General features: G+C 46.6%; 1 protein-coding gene across 2 annotated transcripts in view; it reads left to right on the top strand.

Annotated features, from left to right (window-relative positions):
• The first annotated feature begins 13,650 nt into the window (after positions 1–13,650).
• SNX30 (sorting nexin family member 30) overlaps positions 13,651–23,736 on the top strand; it is an 88,545-nt gene continuing 78,459 nt past the window's right edge. The window contains exon 1 of one of the 2 annotated variants that reach the window (XM_040361174.1): positions 13,651–13,751. In XM_040361174.1, the coding sequence (XP_040217108.1) occupies positions 13,746–13,751 (6 nt within the window). In that variant the 5' untranslated portion in view covers positions 13,651–13,745. The other variant, XM_040361156.1, reaches the window with a different exon arrangement.

Here is a 23,736-nt window from a genome sequence, read left to right as displayed (position 1 = left end):
AACCATTTCTATAATGATTATAGGAATGGTTTAAATAGGGATGAGCTTTGTGTTCGACTCGAACATCGTCTGTTCGTACGTTCGACGAATTTCGAACAAAACGGGTCGTTCGCGCCAAATTCGAGTGACGCACGTCGGCCCATAATTCACTGCGGTGTTGTGCACTGATGATTGGCCAGGCATGCACCATGACCCTGCATGCTTGGCCAATCACAAGGCGCAAAAAACGAAGAACCACAATTGGCCAAAGCCAGGGTTTGGCTCAGGGGGTTTAGTACACGCCCCACACTATATAAGGCCGCGTGTAGTGTGTTCCAGCTTTGTTAAAGAAAAGAACAGTCAGACAGTTAGAGAGAGAGAGATAGATAGAGACACAGTGTCTTTTCTACCAGATAGATAGATAGAGCAGGAAGGCTAGTCAGTTTAGTTAAATTTACAGTGTGTAGAGGATATATAAACATCCTTAGCGTTATACATATATTTATACACTGTATAGCTTAGCTAGATCAGCTATTCCTATTGTTAGGCAGTAGATTGTGCTAGATGCAGTGCTCTAACGTGTTGTATTGCCTGCATAGTGTTTAGTTTACACCTAAACATAGTACTCAGTGTTAGTGGACGTGTGCTATTTAATTGCCCATAAACGCATTAGCTGTTACTGCACGTGGGCTATTTAATAGTGTATAAAGGGATATTGCGTGAGTGAGAACGTCGTTCGCAGTCGGTAGAAAACGTTGTGAAAACGATCATGCAGTACGACGATACGAAACTTGATTTTTGGACTTTATGATCAGTGGATGAGTTTGTGGGTTTGATATGGGGAGACTGACAGTTTTTTTTTATACAGTTTGACTTGCAGAAATAATGGAGGCCTTCAGAGAACAGGAGGTAGGTATATGTGACATATACAGTACAAATAATGACATGCAGATGATAGTAGTTAACCTATACCAACTATGACAGTACGTGTATCTCAATATAAGGCAAAAAGCGTAAAAAAACGTGCATGCCCTGTGGATGATATCCAAAGAAAGGCCGTGATCTGCCGCCAGCAATAACACAAAGGCCTCGTACACACGACCGGACATGTCCACTGAAACTGGTCCGCCGACCAGTGTCAGCGGACAGATCCGATCCTTTGTACAGGTTAGCGGACAGATTTCCAGCGGACAAATGTTTCTTAGCATGCTCAGAAACATGTCCGCTGGGAAGCTGTCCGGCGGACATGTCCGCTGGTTAGTACGTCTAACCAGCGGACAGAAATCCCGCGCATGCGTCGAATTCATTCGACGCATGCGTGGAAGCATTGAACTCGCGCGATAGAGAACGTCGGTGTCGTCTACGTCACCGCGTTCTCTGTCTGCGCGGATTTCGGTTTGATGGTTTGTACAGCCATCAGACCGAAATCTCCCAGCGGACATGTCTGATGAAAACGGTCCGGCGGACCGTTTTCATCGGACTGTCCGCTCGTCTGTACGGGGCCAAAGCCTCTCCAATGAACCATAACACTAACCCATGTGAAGAAGTCCGCCCAAAAACCATGCTGGCGCAGTGCATAGCCTCAGGGAAACGGAACCACGCATGAATCCGTGTAATGGGGACACACGGCATGACCAATGAGGGCAGGGGAGCGGAGCTGGTGACATAGGAGGGGAAAGCATCCAACCACTGTCACCAGTAACTAGCCGCGCCCCCGTGTTTACCCAATGTCGTGTAGAGGGCTAGAAAGTGGATAGCCCAAAGGTCTGCAGCCAATCCGAGGGGAACGGCGTCGATGGCTGGTAAGCATCGTCAGCCCGACGTGTGATGTAATAGGCGGGCGCGGTGACGAAGACGTCATCGACACGGCCGCCCACTGAGTTAGATGGATGATCCAATGACATGAAAACACCGACCGCCAATCAGGGACCAGGTGGAACCACCCACAGTACCCGAATGTGCGGCGGTGATGCGCATTGAAGTCACCCCGATAGGCTGATATAGTCAGTGTCTCCAGAAAGGATCGTTATACCATGGGCTGAAAAATTCAACCCCAGGGGACACCTCCAAGTAAAAATTTAAAACTAATAATGACAAAGGATTTGTTTTTGGAAAATAGCAAAACTAATATATAAAGCGGTGAGATATCAAGCTATGCATTTAGAAAACTTGTATCGGTTTAAAGATGTTAATTATCCAGTGCAACACCTAGATGGAATATGAGCGTCTCAACCGCCCAATAGATGGACGCACATCCAAATAGGGGGGCACTGAAATAAAGAAAAATAATAATTATAAAAATAAATAAAATAAAATTAAATAAAAAATGAATTAGATACATGTACACAAGAGCTCACGCCCGGTTGATGAAACAATTGACGTCCCAATCAACATTCATACCGTGGGGCATGTAGCTCTTGAGTTCATGTATCCAAAAGGTCTCCAAACGGGAAACACCCCTAATGCAAGAGTCACCCCTCCAGTGAGGGACAAATTTGTCAATAACTTGGAAGGAGGTGCCCCTGGGGTCTTTCGCATTGGTGTTCCAAATAGTGTCTGGAGACAGTGGGGTGGATTCAGTAAGCAATTGCGTCTGCGTAACCATAGTTACGCAGCGCAATTGCTTAGTTGCGCCGGCGTAATGACTTTTCTGTATTCAGAAAGCTCGTTACGCCGACTGCAGCCTAAGATATGACTGGCATAAGGCTCTTATGCCGTCGTATCGTAGGCTGCATTCTTACGATGGCCGCTAGGTGGCGTTCCCGTAGTGGTCAGCGTAGAGTATGCAAATTGCATACTCATGCCGATTCACAACCCTACGCGCGCCCTGCGTACGCATTTTACGTCGTTTGCGTTCGCCGGGTTCCGCGTAAGGCTGCTCCTGCTATTAGCAGGCACAGCCAATGCTAAGTATACCCGTCGTTCCCGCGTCGCGATGTTTGAAAATTACGTTGTTTGCGTAAATGAATCGTGAATGGCGCTGGACACCATTTACGTTCACGTTAAAGCAAATGACGTCCTTGCGACGTCATTTGCCGCAATGCACGTCGGGAAAGTTTCCCGACTGAGCATGCGCACAACGTTCGGCGCGGGAACGCGCCTAATTTAAATGATCCACGCCCCCTACGGGATCATTTAAATTACGCGCGCTTACTCCGGCCATTTTTACGGAGCGCCCCCGCAAATTACGGAGCTACTGCTTCGTGAATGATGCGTAGCGCACGTGATTTACGGAGGCGTAGCGTAAAAACGGTACGCTGCGCCTCGGTAAGAGGGTGCAAATCTCCCTGAATCTAGGCCAGTATGTTTGGGGCATCCCTTTCTGATCTTACCCAAATGTTCATTAACTCTAATCGCAAAATTCCGAATGGTTCGGCCCACGTATTGTAATTTACAGGGACATGTGATGAGGTACACCATGTAACTAGTGAAGCATGTGGTAAATTGTTTCATCTTGTAGCTTCTTTATTCCAGTGCCCCCCTATTTGGATGTGCGTCCATCTATTGGGCGGTTGAGACGCTCATATTCCATCTAGGTGTTGCACTGGATAATTAACATCTTTAAACCGATACAAGTTTTCTAAATGCATAGCTTGATATCTCACCGCTTTATATATTAGTTTTGCTATTTTCCAAAAACAAATCCTTTGTCATGATTAGTTTGTTTTCAATTTTTACTTGGAGGTGTCCCCTGGGGTTGAATTTTTTCAGCCCATAGTATAACGTTCCTTTCTGGAGACACTGACTATATCAGCCTATCGGGGTGACGTCAATGCGCATCACCGCCGCACGTTCGGGTACTGTGGGTGGTTCCACCTGGTCCCCGATTGGCGGTCGGTGTTTTTGTGTCATTGGATGGGCGGACGCACGGGTGACGCTCATTCGTCACTGCGCCCGTCCATCTAACTCAGTGGGCGGCCATGTCGATGACATCTTCGTCACCGCGCTTGCCCATTGCATAACACGTCGGGCTGTCGATGCTTACCAGCCATCGAGGCCGTTCCCCTCGGATTGGCTGCAGACCTTTGGGCTATCCACTTTCTAGCCCTCTACACGACATTGGGTAAACACAGGGCCGCGGCTAGTTACTGGTGACAGTGGTTGGATGCTTTCCCCTCCTACGTCACCAGCTCCGCCCCCCAGCCCTCATTGGTCATGCCGTGTGTCCCTATTACACGGATTCATGCGTGGTTCCGTTTCACTGAGGCTATGCACTGCGCCAGCATGGTTTTTGGGCGGACTTCTTCACATGGGTTAGTGTTATGGTTCATTGGAGAGGCTTTGTGTTATTGCTGGCGACAGATCACGGCCTTTCTTTGGATCTTATCCACAGGGCATGCACGTTTTTTAACGCTTTTTGCCTTATATTGAGATACACGTACTGTCATAGTTGGTATAGGTTAACTACGATCATCTGCATGTCATTATTTGTACTGTATATGTCACATATACCTACCTTTTTGACTGTTCATTTATGTCAAATATTGGTATGATAGATCTTGTCTTATGTATGTATGTTAAAGCACTTGTTTTGATGTATTATATCCTGTCAAGATTGTTAATTTCCTGTCTCCTCCCTTTCTGGGGTGGAGCTTTGGATTGTTTGCTATATTTAAGTTCAGCAGTGTGAGGGTACAGATAGATGCCCCTGTTGATGGCTTTGAGCAGAAACGCGTCGGGTAACATACTTAGTACCCCATACTGCTTTTAAATTTTTTCACGTGATTTTATCAATTTAATTTTAAATAAAGCCTTCATTGGTTTTTTGATCTGCACCATTGGGAGCATTTCCTTTTTTGTTTCCATATAACCACACATGCTGTGTTGATTCACAAGCTTGGCCATTCCATCATTGGCCTTTTCCATCCGGGTTCCTGTTCCTGAAGTGAGGTATCTGATCCAGACTGGTTCCACCATCTCAACCGGAGTGACCATCTTTACAGAGCCATCCGCACAGAGCCCAGGGTCCGTTGTGATCACCATGCCCGATCCGACTTGCTGTTAATATTAACATGTAAGTCCACCACAGCCGGTAAGAGTACCCATTCTCTTTATATGATAGTTTGAAGATTGCTACAGACAAGCTATTATTGTTGTCTTCATTTATCTGAACTGGCATCATACGTGAAGTATTTCATTCATCCACTGGGAAGCATACCTATGAAATACTCACATTGTTCATTACACCTGGTTGGTGTTTCCACTCATCAGTTTGTAAACACATGTATGGACTTTAAGCAGCATTACATCCATGCTGTGTGAATTTTGTCTTTTCACCATTTCTATATATATTTTTTTGTTTGATTTCACTTTTGTATGTCATTTGATTTTGGCAGCATTTTCACGGATCAATTGAGTTTAGCGCTGCACTTTTTTTCCCAAGAACATGAGCAAAACAGGGCACATGGGTCAGTTGTCCCTGTCGCAGGGCGAAGAGGAGGTTGGTGCCATTGTCGCAAACCACCATTCCTGGCTTAAGCTGGCATGGCATCAACCACCTCTGAGCCTGCCCCTGCAGAGCTGACAGAAACTCTGCCCTAGTGTGGCTCCTGTCCCCCAAGCACACCAGCTCAAGCACAGCATGGCATCTCTTTGCCTGCATTCCTGCGTAGCCCCTTGAACGCCTACGGAGCACCCCTGGTTCCGAGGACACATCAGCACAGGAAGAGGCCACAGATGAAGAAGAAGTGGAGGTGGTGGAAGAGAGAGGTGTGTCACAACCAGTAGTAGCATTTTGGAGGTGTGGTGGCGGAACAACCTCCAACACAACCTTGTCCTGCTTCCTTCCCAGCAAAGTCACCCAATGTGCTGTAAAAGATAGGTAACGTCCCTGTCCATGCCTGATGGACCATGAGTCAGCGGTAATATGCACCTTACCACTGACCGCCCTGTCCAGCGAGGCATGGACATTGCCTTCCACATGCCGGTTGAGAGGCGGAATCGCCTTCCGTGAGAAAAAGTGGCGTTTGGGAACTTGCCACTGAGGTACCGCACATTCCACAAACTCACGGAAGGGGGCAGAATCTACCAACTGAAAAGGCAGCAGTTGAAGTGCTAGCAATTTAGCTAAGCTAGCATTCAACCGCTGGGCATGTGGATGGCTGGGAGAGAACTTCTGTTGGTGCTGCAGCAGCTGGGGCAGGGAAATTTGCCTGGTACAATCTGCCATCGGTGTACCGATAGTAGATTGCTCTGTTCTTTGTTCTGGGTCTTTGAGGTACGCTTGCCAATGAACTGCATGGCAGGTCTACATATGTCTGGTCAAGCATGTGGTGCCCAAGCGTGTGATGTTTTGGCCACGCGAGATACGCTTGAGACATATGTTGCAAATAGCAGGGGTGCGATCTGATGCACTCGTCTCAAAAAAGGCCCACACCAAAGAGCTTTTGGAATAACGCTGAGAGACAGCAGCGCCCTGCACATGCGTAGCTCTACGTTGTGATGCAGTCGGTGTGCTGCCCTTAAGCTGGCCCCTGCCTCGTTGGAGATGTGCCTGTGCCTCCTCCTCTCTCCTATCAGGCACCCACGTAGAGTCAGTGACCTCATCACTGTAAAAAACCTGGCAGTATGCTGCAGCTGGGGGAACATGACTGCCAGATTGCTGTCCTTCTTGGGCACCCCCTCTCTCTGGGCTCACATTACTGCCTTCCTCTAGCTGTGTACCATCATCGGAGCCTTCCAAACACTGCGCATCCTCATGCAGCATGTACCTAACACTGTGGTCAAACAGTTCGGGGGACTCCTCAGGAGGACATGGTGGGGCTAGGGAAGGAGTGACTGATGCCATTGAGCAGAGGCCGCCTTGGCAGCTGCTTTGCCAGACAAAGTAGCCTGAGCCTGGATGAGGAGGATAAGGACGGCTTGGTCATCCACTCTACCAAGTCTTCTGCATGTTGCGGCTCAACTTGACCAGCTGACAAAAAAAAGGACAAGCGTGTCCCACGGCCACGTGCTGATGAGGATGCACCGTGTCCTCGACCAGCACTGTTGCCTCTAGACGCAGGGCCTGCTTGCCCTCTTTTATCGGCTTGTGACTCTCTGCCTCTCCTTGTTGTCCTTCCATACTAATGGCCTGCACACTGCAGAGGACTACGTAGCTTTAGGTGCACACTGCAGAGGACACAGGCAGTACACACACCACGTAGCTTTAGGTGCAAACTGCAGAGGACACGTGCAGTACACACCACGTAGCTTTAGGTGCACACTGCAGAGGACACAGGCAGTACACACACCACGTAGCTTTAGGTGCAAACTGCAGAGGACACGTGCAGTACACACCACGTAGCTTTAGGTGCAAACTGCAGAGGACACAGGCAGTACACACCACGTAGCTTAAGGTGCACACTGCAGAGGACACAGGCAGTACACACCACGTAGCTTTAGGTGCAAACTGCAGAGGACACGGACAGTACACACCACGTAGCTTTAGGTGCAAACTGCAGAGGACACGGGCAGTACACACCACGTAGCTTTAGGTGCTAACTGCAGAGGACACGGGCAGTACACACCATGTAGCTTTAGGTGCCCACTGCAGCGGACACAGGCAGTACACACCACGTAGCTTTAGGTGCAAACTGCAGAGGACACAGGCAGTACACACAACAGAGGACACAGGCAGTACACCACGTAAGAATACTGCAGCTAGCACAATTACCTGCCTGCCAGTAAATTAGGAAGAGCGGATCTAGCTATACTATACAGTGTATAAATATATATACAACACCTTGGATGCATATATATCCTCTACACACTGTAACTTTAACTGACTAGCCTGCCTGCTCTATCTACCTAGAAAAAATTACACTCTCTCTCTCTCTTAACCTCTGCAACACACTACACAAGGCCGACCTGCAGGCGGCCTTTTATAGTGTGGGGCGTGTAATAAACCCCCATAGCCATAATTGGCCAAAGCCACCCTGGCTTTGGCCAATTATGGCTCTCCGTTTTTTGCAAGCTGTGATTGGCCAAGCATGCGGGTCATAGTGCATGCTTGGCCAATCATCAGCCAGCAATGCACTGTGATGCCGCAGTGAATTATGGGCCAGGACACGGCACTTGAATTTGGCGCGAACGGCCCGTAACGTTCGTATTTCGATGAACGGTCGAACATACGATGTTCGGGTCGAACGTGAGTTCGACTCCAACACGAAGCTCACCCCTACCCCTGAGACAGCAAGTGATCCAAACCTCGGAAGAACGAATCTCTCTTTCTTGGATCTTTGGAGACCCCTGAACTTCGGAACCGATAGGGTGGGGTTTCTCAAAATTCCAGCTTGTACCCCATGGATACAGCAGAAACCACCCATTTGTCCTGGATCTCTGTCTGCCAAGCTGCTGAAAACTGCCGAAGCCGTCCCCCTACTCGGCCGAGCAGGGGGGCCCCTTCATGAGGAAGATTTGGGGCCCTGCTTGTAAGCTCTTTGCCCCCACTGCTTCCTGTTCTTCTGGACCTGGCCCTGGTCTTTAGTCTTCGTGGCTGTCTGAGAATGCCGTCGCCACAGCCTGGAGGCAGATGTTCCAGGAGCTGGGGAGAGAGAACGCTTAAAACAAGGACGCTTGTTTTTCTTTTTCTCCGGCAATAGAGTAGTCTTGGCGCTTGGTATCTTTTGGATATACTTTTCCAAATCATCCCCAAGGAGGCATTCACCTTGGAAGGGAAAGCTGGTCAAAAGCTTTTTGCATGGGGCTTCCGCTGACCAGTGCTTCAGCCAAAGAATTCTGTGCATGTGCACCAGCTGGAGAGTAAGGTGAGATGCTTGTTGAAAAGAATCCCTGATGGCATCTAGAGCTGCAGGTTAGCAAGGCTTTATATGAGCTTCTGCGACCTAGGGGGATATGGCTGAGGCACAAGGGTTTCCTGCATCATGGCAGTGAGGAAAGGACCTGGTCGCTATCCATGGCAGAGCTCTACAGTGGAGAGCGTGCTGTCTGAAAATGACCTGACACTGTCTGCAGCTTTGGCGAGTAAAACTCAACTCTTTAATCCCGCTAGTGTCGGAAATAGAGAAGACACCCACTCATAAGGAAAAAGTCTTTAAGGTATGCTTAATACTTTTTTCCTGCTTACCTTATAGACTTTTAGCGTTTGTAAAAAAGCGAAAGTGCTGGACCCTAGAGCCCAGTCCTCCAAAGAGAGGCATTACAGGCGACAGCTCGTGTGCAAGGCCCGGATACCATCCAATTGTGGCATAATACTTTAAGCATCTTGGATGGACCCGAAGTATAGCTCTTTTGCCCCAGGGGCCTCTATGGCAGAGCTTCCTTTAACACTATCCTAATTGCGTCCAATCTTCTTAGACACTGGCGAAAAAACTAAGGTACTTCCTGTATGGGAGGGGTTATATGTTCTCATTGGTTGTGCCAGTGTCCAATCACCTCTGGTGACCATACAACCCACTATGTAATGACTAAGGCTCTGTGTCCCATGGTGTACAATAAAGAAATATAGCTTTTTTCAAAATTGCCGCTCTATTTTTGTTTATAGCGCAAAAAATAAAAACCGCAGAGGTGATAAAATACCACCAAAAGAAAGCTCCATTTGTGGGAAAAAAGGATGTCAATTTTCTTTGGGAGCCATGTTGCACGACCACGTAATTGTCAGTTAAAGCGACGCAGCGCCGAATTGCAAAAAGTGGCCCGGGCATTGGGCAGCCAAATCCTCCGGGGCTGAAGTGGTTAATAAGAATAAATTAAACGAGTAAATGTGCAGAGTGCAATACATGAATATGCCTCTACAACACAAACGGAAATAGCTAAAAGGCGTGGCAGACACAGGGGTCACAAGTACATATTACATCCCTTAAGATATGTAGCTATTCAAAAAGGACGTTTTACCTGGGGGCTAGGGCTGTGCAAAATATCGATAAGTGAGTGAGTGAAGAACTTATATAGCGCAGCACATGTGAACTGAATCGCCTCTGGGCGCTCGCTGTTCCTGTCTCTTTTGATATCAAAAGAGATGAGTTTTGATCTTTCTTCTAAAGGTCAAGTGATTCTCCTCCAACCGAATGCTGGTTGGTAAAGCATTCCATAGTCTGGGACCCTGGAGCGCAAGTCTTCGCTCTCCTTTGGGCTTGTATTTGGCTTTGGGTATCTGGAGCAGATTTTGGTTAGTGGATCGCAGAACGCGATTGGGGTTATGAGCTTTTATTTTTTCGCATAGATATTGGGGGGCCTTCCCATGGATGCACTTATGTATCAGACAGAGTGCTTTAAATGCAATTCTATCTTTTACTGGCAACCAGTGAAGGGTTCTCAGTGAAGGTGAGATCGATTCCCAGGGTTTTTTCCCAGTCACCAGTCTGGCGGCCGAGTTTTGAACTACCTGCAGACAAGTGATTTGGTACTTTGGGAGTCCGAGGTAAAGGGTATTTACATAGTCCAGTCTGGAGTTCACAATTGTTCCCACCACGACCGCTATGTCTTCTTTGGGAATGAATGGGATAAGTCTACGTAGTAGGCGCAGCAGATGGTGTGATCCGCTGACTACTGAGCCTATTTGTGCATCTATTGTCATGTGGGTGTCAAAAATGACCCCTAGACTTTTTACTTTGGCGCTAGGGGGGGTGATTTGGCCCAGAATGGGCGGAGGTATCCAGGGTGTTGCTGGTTGATTCGATTAAAAAATCTAGTTGGTCGGTCAAATCGATTCAGATTTTGACCCAATCTATTTTTTACCCCAGGACCGGCGCCGTGAGGAGATGCGGGCAGGAGTTTTAAGGTGAGGCTTCGGCCTATTCCATGAGGCTGGACGCAGCGGCCTTGTCTAAAAACTCCTGTCCGCAGCTCCTTTAGGACTGGCACGGTGTCCATAAAAAAAAAAAAAGCCCAGCTCTACTGGGGGTCAGTTCACACCACATGTAGTCGAGCCCCCCCCCAACATCAAAAACGTGTGGAAGGTGGGTTATATGGTTTTTAATGGAATAGTTCACACCCGTGCTTGCAGTTCCAGTAAAAAAAAAGTAGAACGTTGCATTTTTCCTGCACTGGACTGCTGTAAAAAGCAAAAACACACTGGAACGCACCTTAAACGCACTGGGACACACATCAGTTCACACCACATGCAGTCCTGTGCGTTTTTTTCCTGCATCAAAAATGCATGGAAAGTGGGTTATATGGTTTTCAACTGCATAGTTCACACCAGAGAAAAAAAAAGTACAACTTGCTGCATTTTTCCTGCACTGAAACGCTGTAAAAACAATCTGGAATGCATCTAAACGCACTGTGACACACACGTCCTTATTTAAGGTTAAGAAAAAAGATGGGGAAAAAATGCACTGGACTGCATCAAAAACACACCAGCAACGCACTGGAACGCATCAAAAACGCGCATACATAAAAGCATCTGGGACATTCGGACTGCGTTTCTATGATGTGAACCGGCCCCAAATCATACAAAAAAATGGTACGTTTTGTAGAACGCTTTTAGCACTGTTGAATTCGATATTGGCATCATCCAACAAAAAAGGAACAATGAGTCATCCAATTATTTGATTGTGTGTACACTAAGGATGAGCTCTGGCGTGTTCGCATGCTACACGTTCAGAGCCAGCCAGGAGGTGTGCACGGCGCTGAGCTAATCACAGCCAGGGAGACATTGTCCCGATGCTCGGCTGCAGAGATCGGGAAAATGTCTCCCTGGCTGTGATTAGCGCAGCGCCGTGCACACCTCCTGGCGGGCTCTGCATGTGTAGCATGCGAACACGCCAGAGCTCATCCTTAGGCTGCATTCACACCTGAGCGTCGGTCGTTTTTTCGCGCGTATTCATGCTTATTTGCGCGTTTGCATACAGCGTTGTCCGACGTTTTTGTACTTCGACGTTTTTTATTTTAGCCAATAGGAAAAATGATCATCTTTTCATCACTTGTTGCTATGTTGGTAGATTTTTTTAATCTTCTGCATGGGCGACAAGTTCTATTGATTAAGGCTGCATTCACATCTGAGCGACAGCCGCGTTCGCGTGTAGCGGCGTATTTTGCCGTGAGTACAAAACTTTCACTTTTTTTTTTCTCAAAGTCTTCCCATTGCTGTCAATGGGAAAACGCCTATGTCGCCTGAAAAAAAGGGTCCGGGACTTTTTTTCAGGCGACAGGCGTTCGGCGTCTATGAGATGTGAACCATCTCCATAGACAGCAATGGGAATTCTCCCCTCGAGCGACAGAAGCGTCCGGCGTCGGGCGTTTTGTCGATCAGGTGTGAGGCTGCATTCACACCTAGGCGTAGGCAATAGCGGCGTTTTCCGGCGGGTTTTTTCGCGCGTATTCATGCTAATATGCGCGTTTGCATACAGCGTTGTCCGACGTTTTTGTACTTAGACGTTTTTTTTTTAGCCAATAGGAAAAACTATCATCTTTTCATCACTTGTTGCTATGTTGGTAGATTTTTTTAATCTTCTGCATGGGCGACAAGTTCTATTGACAAAACGCCCGTAGCAAACGCTTGTTGTCGCGCAATACGCGCGTATCTGGCGTTTTACATTGATTTCAATGGAAAACCAAAAACGCTCAAATACGCGCATATCGCGCGTATTGCGCGACAAAAAAGGGTCCGGAACTTCTTTTGACTACAGGCGATGCGCGTCAGGCGCATCAGCATGCAGATGTGAACCATCCCCATTGACTTTCATTGCTTTTCGTCCCTCTGGCGTTTGTTCGCGTTGCGCTACATGCGACAAAACGCGAAGGTGTGAATGGGGTCTGAATGGGGTCTTTGACCCCATTCACATCTAGGCGTTTTTACGCCTGTAGCGTTACGCCTCTGCCGCCAGAGGGCTGGAAATACATGTCCCTCTATGGAGATGGTTCACATCTCCACGCCGAACGCCGGACGCCTGTCGCCTGCGGCGTGAAAAAAGGTCCCGGACCTTTTTTTCAGGCGTCTTCGAGCGTTCGGCTAGGAGATGGCAATCATCTCCATAGAGGGGGTCATCTTGGGACACATCTAGGCGGACAATACCCGCGTTTTGTCGCCGCAAATCGCGGTACAAAACGCCGCTATTTTTACCGCGATTTGCGGCGACAAAACGCCGCGATTTCGTCCGTCTAGATGTGAATGCAGCCTAAAGCGACGAAACGCCCGTTGTCGCGCAAGTTGCTTGAATCGAGCGTTTCCATTACTTTCTATGGGAAATGGAAACGCTCAAATACGCCCAAACCGCACGATACGCGCGACAAAAAAAGGTCCGGGACTTGTTTGGGCGTTCAGGTGTGAACAGTCACCATAGCAAATAATGTTATTTAATCCCTCTGGCGTTTGTGAGCGTAGTGCTTCAGGCGTAAAAACGCCTAGGTGTGAATGGAGCTATGTGTACACCACAGACACCCCATGTGTGTGAAGCCCAAGCTATACACGTTTTTGACGTCCATTTGAATGACAGGATAAATATCAGGATCATAATGACAGATCCAGATGTAATAGTAGACGACACTTGGAATAATTAGCCTGTGATGTGTGGCTGGCCCTGGCAGCGCCTCCTGTGAGCTCTTCCTGTATCAGAGTGGATCCACAAGCACTTCCGGTGGTCATGTCTGGGTTGCACTTCCTGTGAGGTCACCCACAGTGGGAGGAGGGTACGGTCGGGATGGAGGAAAAAAAGAGAAAGCGAAAAAGGAGGAGTCTCGGGAAAGCCTGAAGTGGCACAGCTGTTATTTGTGGTGGATCGCGCCCTCCATAGAGTTGACAGGCGTGACCCCCCCACCCACCCCTGATTACAGCTCCTCCGAGATCATCATCCTGGGAGGATCGGGGGTGTGAAGGAGAAGGCACGATGAGTGTGAGTACATAGTGTGATTAGGAGGCGATCCTCCTCCCTCCCTTCCTTCCTTCCAGTACACATCATCTCTATGACAGCAGCGGCATCTGGTTGCTAAGCAGACCCCCCCAGCCCCTGCTTGGCCATGTCAGGTTCCAGCACTCCCAAGTCCTTGCCATCCTCCGGCCAGAAGGCTCTGCATGACATCAAACATCCACTCAGCTGCTCTCCGGGGGCTGAAGAGGAATCGGGGAACCTAGGGGTGCTTGTCAATGACACCCCCAGCCCAGACTTACCCCACACTGATCCCAGCAGCATAGCAGATAAGGTAAGTGCTACAGATAGGGGGGTGGCAGTTACCTGCAGGGGTAGTGATCACAGGGCACCATCATTTATTATTCTAATGTTTGAGATCCTGGAGCTGAATATGTCCTGTTGCTTCTAGCTACGCTGACCATACACTGTGCAATCTGATTGTACAATCGCCTTTAGATCTACTGATTTATGTCAAGTAGGTGGATTGTAGAGGTTTGTCCTACTCTTACATCGTTTTGGTAAATTTAAATCAGATTGCAGCATGTATGGTCACCCTAATGCTGGATTCACACCTATGTGTACAGGTGCAGTAGTGAAAATGTGCAGGGCTGCCACTAAATCTAAATGGCACCCCTACGCATGTAAAAATGAAGCGCGGTGCAGGGAAATCAGTCAAAATGACCATGCGACTTCCCCTGCGGGACGCATTTTGAAAACAGTACATGCACCCTTTTCTGCAGGAAACGCATTCATTTCAATAGGCTGCCATGCCCACACAAATGCGGGCCACGAAAATGCTAAGGTGGGATCCTACATAAGATACGAAGAAAGAGGATGGATAGCCGCACTCCAATGACCTAACGGTTGTCTTTTATTCAAAAAAACACAGCAAGTACATCACTTCACAAGGTGGGATCCTAGCGTAAGGCCTCATGCACACTGGACGGTTTTCTAGCTTTCTTTCCTCTTGGCAGCAAAAATCATTGTAAACACGTTTCGCATTTTTTAGGGGAAAGTTTAGCTTAGTTAAGCAATTTGGACGTTAATTAATTTTGTTGGCCAGAATAAGAATTTATTCTGGCCATTGAAATTAACCCTCAAGCGCTAAACATGCCTAGCGCTAACGTGCTTTAACACATGTCAAAACTCCTGAAAGCGCTGGCGGAATTTTTTATTTTTTTTTTGCCTCTAAACTCCTCTAAAGGCAAATCCACTTTGAACTACAAGTGCACTTGAAACTGCAGTCGTTGTAGATCTGAGGGGGACATACAAGGAAAATAAAAAAACACATTTGTTTGCTTGTACATTATTGGATGATGAAATCAGCAGAGCTTCCCCTCATTTCAGATCTTCCCCTCAGATTTACAGCGACTGCACTTCCAAGTGCACTTGTAGTGAAAAGTGGATTTGCCTTTAGTAAATCAACCCTGATGTGTGCATAGACCAGTGTTTCTCAACTCAAGGTGCCCCAACAGTTTGTTTTCAGGCTTTCCATTATTTTGCACAGCTGATTTGACCAGTTTTACTGCCTTAGTAATCACCACAGCTGTTTCATCTGAGGGAAATCCTGAAAACATGACCTGTTGGGGGCGCCTTGAGGACTGGAGTTGAGAAACCCTGGCATAGACAGACACATAGGGGGTTATTTATGAAAGGAAAATCCACTGTGCACTACAAATGCAGTCGCTGTAAATCTGAGGGGTAGATCTGAAATGAGGGGAAGCTCTGCTGGTTTTATCATGTGCAAGCTAAAATGCTGTTTTTTTATTTTCCTTGCATGTCCCCCTCAGATCTACAGCGACTGCACTTCCAAGTGCACTTGTAGTGTAAAGTGGATTTGCCTTTAGTAAATAACCCCCATAGGCTAACATGCAGGAGCGTTGCAGGGGGTCTCAAACTGGCGGCCTTCCAGCTGTTGCAAAACTACAAGTCCCATCATGCCTCTGCCTGTAGGAGCCATGCTTGTAACTGTCAGCCTTGCAATGCCTCATGGGACTTGTAGTTTTGCAAGAGCTGGAGGGCTGCCAGTTTGAGACCCCTGGTAGAGGCCGAAAAAAACAAAAAAAAACAAACACTTGACGTCCCAAGGAACAGAAGAAAAAATATCCAGCATGCATGGGGTCTGCACACCTTGATTTTTTTTTTTTTTTTTTTTTTCTCATTTCGATCAATGCATAATGCAATCAAATTGGTCTAATCCACAAACTATTAAAAAGCCATAAATAATTTTGTGATTGTGAAGATATGTTGGCATCACATACAAGGTGATCAACCCACATAATGTTTCTTTTGTGAAACCAGATCGTATGATTTTCTCTGAAAATACAATGCGTTACATCACTTATGTATGAGAATTGTTGGAACTTTAATAATAAGCAGAGGGTGTGTTGGATGTGGAAACTACTGGAGGTGTCATGGTTGTTCTGCCAAGAGATTAGGAAATCCAGATAGTGAGATATATGATTGGGACTGTTTGACATACCATATGAAACGTCGCCACCCTCTCTAGTGCCCAACCTTCTGTTTTAGAAACGACATGCAAATTGTTGCGTGCTTCAAGTACGGCTCAGTTGGCTCTCGGTTTCTCAATAACTTCTGTCTATATAGTCTTTAGGTGACAGGTGTGAGAGCTGTACTGGTTAAAGATAAGGGACCTAACAGAGGAAAACATTACTTGAAAGCACAAACCGGTCAATCGCAGCCAAAGTACATTTAAAGCCCACATTAAGGAAACTTTAGGCCTCACTGCAAGGGTTAATTGTTCATTTAGGTCTAGGGGACTCAGAAAAGAAGATTTACTTACCCGATCCTCCACACAGACCGGTCTTCACAACATCTTCTCCCTTACATTCCAGTGGTCTAGGTCCTGACACTATTAAGACCAATTCAGGGTACATAGCCCAGCATTAGATGTGATGACATCGGGGGGGGGGGGGGGGGGCAGGCCACCGCTGCAGTGTGGGGGAGGATCGGATCGGATTAGTTCGATTTTTTTTTTTTTTTTCAAAATTCTTTATTTATACACAACAAAGAGCGTATGCACACGGATCACAGTAACATTGTAAACACAGTGATATCCATAGGTACATAAACAAAAAATTAGTCAAATACATACAGTCATCACGTTCAAACGAGATACCTGGTAGGCTATCACATAGCGTCGGGCCTATCGCCCAGTCGGGCGACAGGCGGCCGACTTCATACTGGATCCTCTACACCTACCTTGCCACATCCCCAACGGTGTCGTCCGTAGGGTAGTAATCACCCATGGGACGTGGCATTAGTTAGAATTTTTTATTTAAAATGACAAACGTCATACTGGAGGTGGAGGTTGGAGTTGATTTACTAAAGGCAAATCCACTTTTGCACTACAAGTGCAGTCAATGTAGATCTGAGGTGCTCCACTGTGCAGCACGTTTTGCACAGAGTGGCCCCCGAACATCCTCTTCTGGGGTCCCTTGGCGCCTCTCACGGCTCCTCCCTGCAACAGACAACCCCCTAGGAGAAGCGCTCTTGCAGTTGTGCTCCCGAGTCCAGCATTTGCGTCCATAAACACAGAATGCCGAACTCGGCCCCGCCCCCCGGAGCTTGCGTCATTGGATTTGATTGACAGCAGTAGGAGCCACTGGCTGCGCTGCTATCAATCTATCCAATCAAGAGGCGGACCCAGTGCAGAGAATGATAGCGCGTCTCCACCGAGCGAAATAAGCGGCTCAGGTGAGTAAAGTGGGGGGCGGTTACTTCAAGAAGTTTATTTTCACCTTAATGCAGAGGATGCATTAAGGTGAAAAAACAGGAGGGTTTACAACCCCTTTAAAGTGCTTCTACTCTCCCCCAGACTTGTTTTTGTGTGTTAAAAAGTGTCAGAGTGACGCTTCATTCATATCTCCGCACAGCAGCGTGGTGTGTTGTGCTACAGTGCGGTGATAAGTGGTGCCATCCACTGCGCTATGGAGAAAGGCATGCCTGCATTTGTACACACTGCACCACACATCACACCAGCATTGTGGTGTGAACTGTGCGCATAGACAACAATTGTTTTCTATGTGCCCTCGTGGTGACTGATGTTTGTTCAATATGGAAAATACCAGTCACCCAACATAGTGTGAATTAGCCCTCAGTATTGCAGTCTCATCACCGATGGAGAGGAGACTGGGGAAATTCTCCCTCCTGCCTAATGCTTGTCTCAGCCTAGGCAAAGTCACTTAAATGGATCTCAAGGACTGCTTTGTAAATCCTTTTTCACATGGGCGCCTCCGTTTGACAGACTCGCTCCGCTGATCCCCACTGAGCAGGCAGATGACAGGTCCGTCTCCACTCACTGCGCAGAGCGGAGGCAGACAGTCGCACTTTCCTCTATGGGGAAATCGGATGAAAACAAACCGCCTGACTGTTTTCATCCGATTCCCCCAGACGGATAGAAAATAGGACCACCATCTGTCTGGATTTGGCGGACAGGATCAGATCGGATGACATGTCACCACTGACATCTGCTGCCCCATAGGGATGAATGAAGTGTCCGACCAGGTCCGCCTGAAAAACTGGCATGCTAACCTGATCGGACAGCCTGTGTGAAAGGGCCCTTATAATGAATGGTACATCATCATTTATTTAAAAAAAAATATAATGATAATAAAAAAATTATATATTATACTCTGTGCAGTTATATTGCACAGAAAGGTCCATTAACTCCCCTTCTGGTAGTCCCCGGCTGGCGCTGGCGGCTTCTCTCTATTCCAGGGTCCTCATGTAGTAAGCTGAGTACTAAGGAGGCACCCCTGTGGGTGAGCTTCAGAGCTGGGCTGTGTGCATACATAGACACACACGGCGCCTGTAAGCCATGCCGCTGGTCGCTCCTTACAGTAGTTTGACTGATGGAAGCAAGCTTAGGATGCCCTCACCAAGAAAAGAGGAGAGTGGTGAAAGGAATCATGTATGTTTTAAGGAATGGAGGGGAAGCAGGGACAGTATTTTGCCTTAATGCACGGAATGCATTAAGGTGCAAAATGTTTAGACTTTAGAACCACTTTAATTCAGGGTTTGCTGACGCTCTGTGCGATTTAATTTAACTACAGATGTCAATGTAAGTCGCAATGAAGTCGTCCAAAAATGGTGAAGGAATCTTTTTCAAAGTTTCTGCGACTTGAGTCACACTGAATTGGACGGTTCCATTGCCACTAGTGGGGTGCGACTTGTCATGCAACTTTGCACTGGTGTGAACCAGGGCTTAATGATTTGTAAGCTAGAATATAATATTTTTTTTGTTTTGGGGTTTTGTACAGATGAAAGAATATACAGGGGAATTGTTAATCTAATAAATAAGCGCTAGCATGTTCTGTGGGAGTTCAATTGGCCACGTGAACTGCATCTCTTCTACTTCTGAGATGTCCGTGGTCTGCGCACTGCCAGGCAAGCTTTGTCTGTGGTTCTTCACATCTTGGAAATTCTGGAAGCCTCTATTCTGCTTGTCTGCACACATCTGCGGGCAGGGATCTTCAATCAACCATGAGACGTACTTGTAATGTTTATATGGAAAGCATCTGCTGGATTTCCTGTGATTAGGTTCCACCTAGTATGGAAAGGCTATGAATCCTACTTTTGTTTATGTATTTGTTTTTATATAGGTCACCTAACCAGATAGGTCAGTGATTTTATTGTGAACCTGCCCAGATTGAGATCTATTCAGTGCTTCATTTGTCTTTGGCTGCCTGTAGACCTCACAAGGTACCGTATTTATCGGCGTATACCGCACACTTTTTTGCCCTGAAAATCAGGGCAAAATCGTGGGTGCGCGGTATATGCCGATACCCACTTTCCCGCGGCAAGTTTGAATACTGCGCCGACATATACCGAGCGCAGTACACTTGTGTATTGTCGGGCAGTCTCGGGTCCTCTCGCGCTGACGTCCTGGACGTACAGGACGTCAGCGCGAGAGTAGCCAAGCCTGCCCGACAATACACAAGTGTACTGCGCTCGGTATATGTCTGCGCAGTATTCAAACTCGGCGCGGGGAGGACGCAAGGACGCCGGACCCGACGAAGAGGACACCCGAAGCCGCAGACGGACGCCGAGGCCGCCGATGGACGCCGCGCAAGACACCAAAACTGTAAGTACAAAAAAACTTTTTTCCACAGGAATTTGGGGCAACTTTAGGGGTGCGCGCTATACCCCGGAGCGCGCTATACCCTGATAAATACAGTAATTCATTGGATATGGAGGTATGATCCAACCACCAAGGGATCTTTCTTATGAATGATCTTTCCCTAAACATGCACACTCAGATTGTCTGTCTGAGCATACATGTTCATGAATATTGGGGTGGAAAGACACCACACCTGGTAAAGACTTTAAATCATGAAGTTGTGGCATGCTATTGGCTGGTTGGAGATCTCTGGGTAGATCAGCTGATGCTTAGACTTAAAGTAGTTGTAAACCGGTCCATATACCCAATGAAGTGATTGGCCTCGAGATGCACATAGATAAAACAAAATCCTCCTACAAATGTTGTACCTGTTTATCTGCAGCACTCTCTTCTCTACAGCTGTTCAAAGGCCTGAATTTATAAAGTTTGTCTAAGCTGTCAGAAAACAGGGGGCAGAAAAGGGTTACACAGCTCTTTACAGTTACAAGAGCTCTGAGAGCTGATTGGAGGCAAAGGACACACCCTCTTCATACAGGAACAGAGCTGAGGCTGTCAACCACAGGCTGTGTGCTGAAGCTACCTCCCCTGAGGGTACCCTCAGCTCTCTCTGTCACATGGACTGGAATGAGTGCTATTGAAATCAGTGGGCTGAGATCCCAGTTGGGTTCCTGGGGGTATGGTATTGGTGACTCTGATTCTTTCTCATGGTTCCACTATATGTAGAAACATAGTCGCCCTCTCTTACAGTGCCTTGCGAAAGTATTCGGCCCCCTTGAACTTTGCAACCTTTTGCCACATTTCAGGCTTCAAACATAAAGATATAAAACTGTATTTTTTTTGAAGAATCAACAACAAGTGGGACACAATCATGAAGTGGAACGAAATTTATTGTATATTTCAAACTTTTTTAACAAATAAAAAACAGAAAAATTGAGCGTGCAAAATTATTCAGCCCCCTTAAGTTAATACTTTGTAGCGCCACCTTTTGCTGCGATTACAGCTGTAAGTCGCTTGGGGTATGTCTCTATCAGTTTTGCACATCGAGAGACTGAAATTTTTGCCCATTCCTCCTTGCAAAACCGCTCGAGCTCAGTGAGGTTGGATGGAGAGTGTTTGTGAACAACAGTTTTCAGTTCTTTCCACAGATTCTCGATTGGATTCAGGTCTGGACTTTGACTTGGCCATTCTAACACCTGGATATGTTTATTTGTGAACCATTCCATTGTAGATTTTGCTTTCTGTTTTGGATCATTGTCTTGTTGGAAGACAAATCTCCGTCCCAGTCTCAGGTCTTTTGCAGACTCCATCAGGTTTTCTTCCAGAATGGTCCTGTATTTGGCTCCATCCATCTTCCCATCAATTTTAACCATCCTTCCTGTCCCTGCTGAAGAAAAGCAGGCCCAAACCATGATGCTGCCACCACCATGTTTCACAGTGGGGATGGTGTGTTCAGGGTGATGAGCTGTGTTGCTTTTACGCCAAACATAAAGTTTTGCATTGTTGCCAAAAAGTTAGATTTTGGTTTCATCTGACCAGAGCACCTTCATCCACATGTTTGGTGTGTCTCCCAGGTGGCTTGTGGCAAACTTTAAACTACACTTTTTATGGATATCTTTAATAAATGGCTTTCTTCTTGCTACTCTTCCATAAAGGCCAGATTTGTGCAGTATACGACTGATTGTTGTCCTATGGACAGAGTCTCCCACCTCAGCTGTAGATCTCTGCAGTTCATCCAGAGTGATCATGGGCCTCTTGGCTGCATCTCTGATCAGTCTTCTCCTTGTATGAGCTGAAAGTTTAGAGGGACGGCCAGGTCTTCGTAGATTTGCAGTGGTCTGATACTCATTCCATTTCAATATTAATCGCTTGCACAGTGCTCCTTGGGATGTTTAAAGCTTGGGAAATCTTTTTGTATCCAAATCCGGCTTTATACATCTCCAACAGTTTCTTGGACCTGCCTGGTGTGTTCCTTGTTCTTCATGATGCTCTCTGTGCTTTAAACGGACCTCTGAGACTATCACAGTGCAGGTGCATTTATACGGAGACTTGATTACACACAGGTGGATTCTATTCATCATTAGTCATTTAGGTCAACATTGGATCATTCAGAGATCCTCACTGAACTTCTGGAGAGAGTTTGCTGCACTGAAAGTAAAGGGGCTGAATAATTTTGCACGCCCAATTTTTCAGTTTTTTTTATTTGTTAAAAAAGTTTGAAATATCCAATAAATTTCGTTCCACTTCATGATTGTGTCCCACTTGTTGTTTCTTCAAAAAAAAAATTACAGTTTTATATCTTTATGTTTGAAGCCTGAAATGTGGCAAAAGGTCGCAAAGTTCAAGGGGGCCGAATACTTTCACAAGGCACTGTATGTGCAGCAGCCCCACTCACCCCCCCCCCCCAATACTTACCTGAGCCCTATCTCTGTCCAGTGATGTCCATGAGTGGCACCATTGGCTCCTGCTGCTGTCAAAGATGGGTTAGTCGATCAGGAGAGAGAGGGGCTGGTCTGGGTCACAGCTCCATGTCTGAATGGACACAGAGAGCTGTGACTCAGCTCGGGATCTCCCATAGCAAGCTGCCTGCTGTGGAGGCACTCGATGGGAGGGAGCGGCCAGGAGCACCAAAGAGGGTACCTGAGAAGAGGAGTATCTGGGCTGCTCTGTGTAACACCGTTACACAGAGCAGGTAAGTATGACCTGTTTGTGTTTATTTAAAAAAAAAAACACTTTACAATCTCTCTTTAGGAGTTCCCTTCACTGGAACTAAAGGACCAAGCCCAACCCTGAAAAAACACCCCACACCATAATCCCCCCCCCCTCCACCAAATAATTTGGACCAGTGCACAAAGCAAGGTCCATAAACGCAAGGTTTAGCGAGTTTGGGGTGGAGGAACTTGAACACTATGGACTAAGATTGGGAGGCCATTAGTGCATGTATAGGCAGGTGTCCCAATACTTTTGGTAATATAGTGTGCATACACATAATATATTGTGTGTGTGTGTGTGTGTGTGTGTGTCTTTAGTAGAAGGAACCGTTTTAATATACATTCATTTGATTAGATTTGAAGAAATATGAAAACTACTATAGATTCCCTTTAAGTATTTTTTTTGTGGATATTTGTACTATTGGGACTATTAGATACATTTTATGTTGGAGAGTTTATTGTGATAGTCTCTTTCCCATTTATTGACAGAGCAATGAATGCACTAAATAACCACTTATGTGAACATGGCCTAAAGGGACATTTTCATAGAGATTTTATTTCATATAATCAAGTCTCCAGAGTAGCTAAACTCGGTTATGGCCCATATGCATAGTGCGCTGTTTTGCATCATTTTAGTAGTCTGAAATGTAATGATACTTATAATACAAGTACAGTATTCAACGAAGGATGTCGATGGTGTGAAAATTCATAACATTTGTTTTGAGCGTCAGCAATTTTTAGCCTCACTTTTGTTAAATGAAGGAGATTGAAGGTGTGATTGCCCAAACAATCCCAGGAAAATTAATCTTTGTGGAGGTATTCTTTATACTGGGTGGTACCAACTACCATGCACTGTGGTGTGCTACATGGCTGAAAGTGGGCATGTTGTAAAGTGCTGTGCAAACTGTTGGCACTTTATGAATCCTGTATAACAATAATAATTCTGGAGTATTCATTTGAATTCACTACCTTAAATAGAATGCACTGAAGTAGACGGTGTGATTCCAGGGCTCATTCACACTTGTATGTTGTTTAAGAGTGCTTTTTTGACATGTCAAATCGCATGCCAAACTGACAGGAATTCAGCTGAACTTGCACGGTTTCTAACCTGTATCTGTGT

This window comes from Rana temporaria, chromosome 1, assembly GCF_905171775.1.
Source record: "Rana temporaria chromosome 1, aRanTem1.1, whole genome shotgun sequence".
In the NCBI taxonomy this organism is placed as follows: domain Eukaryota; kingdom Metazoa; phylum Chordata; class Amphibia; order Anura; family Ranidae; genus Rana; species Rana temporaria.
This window is presented reverse-complemented; position numbering and strand designations above follow the sequence as displayed.